Genomic DNA, 6,822 nt, shown 5'->3' on the forward strand with positions numbered 1-6,822 from the left:
AGTCAGACTCGACAGAGAGCTAGACAGACTCAACGGAGAGTCAGAGGCAGAGAGCAGACAGACTAGTCAGAGCAGACAAACTTCGTCTCCAGACAGACTTCGACTAGACAGACTCAACAGAGAGCAGACAGACTCAGATTCCGTCTCCAGCAGACAGACTTCATCTTTGACCAGACTTCGTCTTGTCTCCATTCTTTGCGTCCCTGTCCTCACTCTTTCTCTTGCTCACTGACCTGCGGACTGGAGCAGCAGAATGGCTCACTACAATTGATGTTTAAAATTAATTGTATTCATCTTCCCTAACATAAAGTTTTCAAACATATATCCAAAATGATAACACAGTAATCACTCTGAATACTAACTCATAAGATCTACTTTCCATATATGAAAAATATTATACGCCATTATTAGCTATAGCCAACACACATACATATTGTTATTGAAATATTCCTTTCCCATCTAACTGAATAGTCTTTTCATTCTACACTGTCCAAACTATAATCAATCTGCCCTTATTTTATTTTTCCTCAGATCATTTCTTTGTGTTTCATTTGATATGATGGTGCCTGGTTGTCACTGAAAGAGAATCATCCAGTTTCACACAGATTAATGTGACATTTAATTTATTGTGAACAAAGCTGTAGAAAAAATGAGATGGAATGTTATCATTGTTACTCCAAGTGCTGTAGAAACATCTCTGTGGATAAGAAAGAATATTGTTCTTGGAGGGTCCAGGTAAAGTTCCTGATACCCACAATGAGCACCTCATAACCACATGTACATACAGAAAATTCGTATAAATTTGGCCTTCATGAAGACTATGCTGCTCCCACAAATACATATGCACATAAATAAAGATAAATATTTTAGAAAACTTGTTAATCTAATGCTAGAAAGTAGTCAATGGGAGAGTTCTTGTGTCATGTATGTATGTGCAATAGATTCAGATGTTAATAATTCAAGAACACATTCCTAATTTTGGTCAGTAAATATTATACTTGAGTCAACACTATTCACTTGTATAGGTAAGCATACTGACTGTCTAGATCAGTCTTTTTTGTCTTCTCAAGAACAACTCATTTCCATCACTTGTCTGAGATTTGGGGCCAGAAGATAACACATGGATCCAACAACACAGAACTGAGCGGGGATGTCCTCATGTGCTGGCATTTTTATGCCCTCCATCCTCAGATTAGGCCCCTCCATCTTGGGGAATGTTTCTAGGCAGAATAGATTCCATAAAGCCAACATCTCTAATATCCAAAAAGATAGAAATTAAATCCAAAATTCTATATTGCCTATAACCAATGATAGGCAAGCCATTTACTAAAGAAAGAATAAAAACTAGTGTTATAAAGATAGGAAAGGGTCCCTGTTCCATGTAATGGAAGCATGGTTCTACAATATTTGAAAATAGTTTGGAGCACATATTATACTTATAATACCATGTGACAGCTCTCTCAGTTCTGTTTCAGTAGACAAGGAAAGTGACATTTCATTTAAATTATAGTTCTGTGATTCCATTTGATCCCACAATCCCACTGTCTCTCAGTGATGTATTCTCTGTGGAGGCCTGAACTTTGGACTCTTATAAAAACACATTCATAAAATTGTGCTTCTAGCCCTCACATCCCTATGATGCTTCTCTTATGTGTTGTCAGCCTGAACTTGTCCATGATAACTGTGAAAATAGACTAATATAACACATTTTTAAATTATGGAAGTAAATTGGATGTCCTGGTAGGTTCTATTTCAACTTCAGTCAAACTAGAGTCATCAGAGGGAGGAAGTCTCAATTCATAAAACACCTTCCTGATATCTGGCTATTATTGGTTGAGTATTGGCTATTATTGACTATTATTGGTTGGCTATTCCCTCATATCTGATAATTAGACCCCGAGGCCTCTCTAGAAACTTACACTATTAGGGTTTGATGAAGCTGTGGGGACCAAATTGACTATATTATTTAAAATCCTGCATTCAAGTCACACGTAATAGTAAATTAAACAACTCTACATGATGCTGAATGCAAAGGATTCACTAGCATGTTTCCTAGTCATCATGAGGATCACTCTACATGGCTGATGATGACATGGAATGAGTAGAGTGAAACTTTTAAACATGGTGGTTGTACTTAAATTATATCTGAACCAACTTCTAGATAGTCTAATTCAAAGGATTTCACTGTTTACCCAACACATTATTAATATGCTAACACTATGTGTTAATGAACTCTCCATACACAAGTATTGATGTAAGTACACTATTGAACAAATAAATACAAGCCAAGTTTTCCTCAAAAAATAGAACAAAATTACCAATAGTGTATAGGGATGCCTTGAAATTCACTACCCTTGAGTATTTCCTGTGATTAGTTTTCAACAGTTATAAACAACAACAACAAAAATACCCAGGTGATAAAAGTGCAGAATCCTGGCACACATGGCCTACACAGTTAATCAAACTGAAAAATGTCAGAATAAATGTTCCTAAGGTGTGTTCTATGATATTATGTGACAAGAGTGACATGTATTCCTGTGATGTTATTTTCCTAATTCTGTCACGATGAGGAAATACCACTTTAGTGTCCAGTATCAACTGTACAAATCAAAATGGACACTTGACAAATCTTGTATAAATTTTCTCCAAGTGGATACTAGAGAATTACCAGAAGGGCCCTGCCAGGTCTCAGGAAGGTGATCCCTGATGAATTATCTGCTACTGGTTTAGTTAGAGCACTTATAACAGTGAAATTCTAAAGTGACTGGTTTCCTCAAATCTATTATTATATTTAGACAAATTAAATAAGATTGTCATTATTGATACTGTTCAGTTGTTTAAGATATTCATAGACTTATGAGATAAAAAGTAAAAAAAAATATAGATATACAAACCAATGCGACTGAAGAGAAAGACCTCAGGGAGTTAGTAAATCATAGATTCCTACTGTACTTATACAGCTAATGGTGTTATAATTAATAATGTAAGAAACTATTTGTTAGAAATTTACAAATTTTGAATATGGGAATTTATTTGTGCTGTATGCTACAGTGTACAATAGAGACATGTTATTCTGTTGATGTATATCAAGAAAACTTATTGTGAATGATATTGGGTACTAGCTGTTAAAATACCCAAGCCCAAAGCCCAGCAATTAGCATTTCCCATCAACCTCAGCATCTTTGAGGTTGGTCATGTCCCCTTTGCACTCCATTAGCTGGATCACACCTCTAACCACAACCTGAGGACTGCAGCCATCAGAGATCATCAGGTGAAACCCCTACCCCAATTCCCTGCCTACTAGCCACTCTGAGTACAACCAGTGGAACTGAGTTCAGCCTTATCAACTCTGCACTCCATTTTCTGGGCCACAGCTGTGACTACATCTCAGAACAAATAAGTAAGACCCCCAACCACTAAGCCCATTCCCACTGAGTCCCCAGGCAAGCCCAGCAGCCATGAGGTCTGCCTTGTCACCTCTGTGCTCCATCTTCTAGTCTATAACTTAGCCTGCCCCAGAGGCTTGCAGAAAACATAGGAAGGACAAGAAGAACTATAGACATAAGCATCACCAACAAAATACAAGATATGGAAGAGAGAATCTCAGGTATAGAAGATATGATAGAAGAAAATTGATATACCATTAAAAGAAAATGTAAAATCTAAAAAATTCATAACACAAAACATCCAGGAATGTTGGAACACACATAAAGACCAAACCTAAGAATAATAGGAATAGAAGAAGAACATTTCCAGCTCAAAGGCCAAAAAAAAAAAAAATCTTCAACAACATCAAAGAACAAAGAACCTAACCTAAAGAAAGAGATCCCTATAAATGTACAACAACCTTACAGAACATCTAATAGATTGGACCACAAAAGAAAACCCTCCAGCCACATAATAATCAAACCACTAATTGTACAGAACAAAGAAAGTGTATTAAAAGCTGCAAGGGAAAAAGGCCAAGTAACATTTATAGGCAGATATACAACAATTACACCTCACTACTCAATAGAGACTCTAAAAGCTAGTAGGACCTGGGCTTATGTCTTGTAGACACTAAGACATCACAGATATCAGATCAGACTACTACACTCAGAAAACTTTTAATTACCATAGATGGAGGAACCAAAATTTTCTGTGCCAAAGCCAAATTTAAGCAATTCTGTTCCTCTAACTTAGCAATACAGAAGCTAATAGAAGGAATACTCCAAACCAATATTTTTAATTATACTCAAGAAACCACAAGAGATAAATAGTTTCAACCAACTAAAACCAATAGAAGAGAAACACACATACACACCCTACAACCAAAAATATCAAAATAGCTGCAATTAAGGATCATTCATCATTAATTGATTTCAACATCAATGGTCTCAATTCCCAATTTAAAAACACAAGGTAAGAGAATAGATGTGTAAACAGAATGCATCATTCTGCTGTATATGAGAAACACTTTTCAGTAACATAGATAGTAATTATCTCAGAAAAAAGAGCTAGAAAAATGTTTGCCACTCAACCATTCCCAAAATACAAGCTGGAGTCACGGGAAAAGTGACTTTCAACCAAAATCAATCAAAAGACATGAGGAACGAGACTTTATACTCATCACAGGAAAAATCCACCAAGAGGATATCACAATTCTGAACATCTATGCCCCAAATACATTTGTAAAAGAAACAGAACTAAAGTTAAATTACACATCAAACTCTACAAATCAATAAGAGAAAACTTCACCACCCACTCTCATCAATGTATGTGACATTGAGACAGAAATTAAACAGTGAAATAATGAAATGCACAGAGGTTATGAGTTGAATGAACCTAACAGATATCTATAGAACAACTCCCCAAACACAAACGAGTATACCTTCTTCTGAGCAACTCATAGAACCTTCTCCCAAACTGATCATATCCTTGGCCACAAAGCAAGCCTCAAAAGATATAAGAAGATTGAATTAACCCCTTGCATCTTATCAGATAATCATAAGTTAAAACTGGACTTCAACAACAGAAAAAATAGCAAATCAATACAGTCATGGAAAGTGAACAACTCTACTCAATGTTCACTGTATAAAGAAAAAATAAAGAAAGAAATTAAATACTTTCTAGAATCTATTGAAAATGAGGGCACAACATACCCAACACAATGAAAACCCTGCTAAGAGGAAAGTGCATAAAACAAAGTGCCCTCATTAAGGAAACTGAAGAATTCTCATCCTAATGAATTAAAAGTACACCTTAAAGCTCTACAGAAAAAGAAAAAGAAAAGCCACAAACATACATAAGAGGAGTAGAGAGCAGCAAAATAAATTAAAAAACTCAAAGCTGAAATAAATTAAATAGAAACAAAGAAAATACAAAGAAACAATGAAACCAAGCAATTGTTCTTTGAGAAAATCAACAAGAAAGAAAAATTCTTAGCCAAACTAACTGAAAGGCACAGAGAAAGTATCCAAATTAACAAAATCAGAAATAATAGGGAGACATAATAATGGACACTGAGGAAATTCAAAGAATCATTAGGTCTTATTTCAAAATGCTGTAGTCCACAGAACTGGAAAATCTAAATGAAATAGATAATTTCCTAGACAGATATTGCTTACCAGAAATGATCAGGTATACTACGTAAACTGTCCCATAACCCCTAAGAAAATAGAAAGAGTCATTAAAAGTCTTCCATCAATAAAAATCCTAGGGCCAGCGGTTATAGTACAGAATTCTGCCAGACAGTTGGAAAGACTAAGCTCATATCTAGAAACAAAATTGTGTGTTGTGCTACTTAATTACACATTTATGCTATGCACATGACAGTATAGAAACAAAGCATGTTCTACACACATGTGCTAAGCAAAATTAAATGGAGTGTGATCAAATTTTAACCAAAAAAGTGTGAATATGAAACTTCCATACATAGTCAAGCTCTGAAACACACAACTGTGACTTTGATGTCTTCAAATTTGCCATGAGGCCAACCCTCTGCTCAAGTCCAACTTCAGAGCAGACCATAGCAGGAAGACATGCAAATAAGGCTTCTCTGAACCCATGAAAAGCAGTTCTGACCTGACCCTGCAGCTCTGACGAGGAGCCCAGCCCTGGATTCCCAGGTCCTCACATTCAGTGATCAGCACTGAACATAATGGACTCCAGGCTAAACTTAGTTTTTCTTCTCTTTATTTTAAAAGGTAATTTGTAGAGATGATATTCTGTCTGTTGTGTGCACATGGGAAACATAAAAATTGTTTTGTTTCATTATTTTGTTTTGTTAGTGACAGTTTTATGACTAGCACTCTCTGTTTGCAGGTGTCCAGTGTGAGGTGAAGCTGGTTGAGTCTGGGGGAGGCTTAGTGCAGCCTGGAAGTTCCCCGAAACTCTCCTGTGCAGCCTCTGGATTCACTTTCAGTGACTATGGCATGCACTGGGTTCGTCAGCCTCCAGAGAAGGGGCTGGAGTGGGTTGCATATATCAGTAGTAGGAGTAGTAACATCTACTATGCAGACACTGTGAAGGGCCGATTCACTATCTCCAGAGACAATGCCAAGGACACCCTATACCTTCAAATGAGCAATCTGAAGTCTGAGGACACCGCCATGTATTATTGTGCAAGACACAGTGAGTGAATGTTACTGTGAGCTCAAACGCAAACCTCCTACAGGGAAACTAGGACCAGCAGAGGGCGCAGAGAGAACACAAAGCTCCTAGTTACTGAGACTTAACAGCTTGTTCAGAAAAACCTGGAGGGAAGAGAGAGCTGCCTTCCTCTGTGTCTAAGTTGCCACTCTAAAGGAATTCTCTCTACAAGTATAGGGTATAGTAACCATT

At 36.7% G+C, this 6,822-nt stretch overlaps 1 gene segment (V, D, J or C); it reads left to right on the forward strand.

Moving 5' to 3' along the window:
• Nucleotides 1-6,082: 6,082 nt before the first annotated feature.
• Nucleotides 6,083-6,620, forward strand: LOC114629938. The segment is given in 2 exon segments: nt 6,083-6,185; nt 6,304-6,620. Coding segments are annotated over 2 exon segments (363 nt in total).
• Nucleotides 6,621-6,822: the final 202 nt, after the last annotated feature.

Source organism: Grammomys surdaster, unplaced genomic scaffold, assembly GCF_004785775.1.
Source record: "Grammomys surdaster isolate TR1022 unplaced genomic scaffold, NIH_TR_1.0 323, whole genome shotgun sequence".
In the NCBI taxonomy this organism is placed as follows: domain Eukaryota; kingdom Metazoa; phylum Chordata; class Mammalia; order Rodentia; family Muridae; genus Grammomys; species Grammomys surdaster.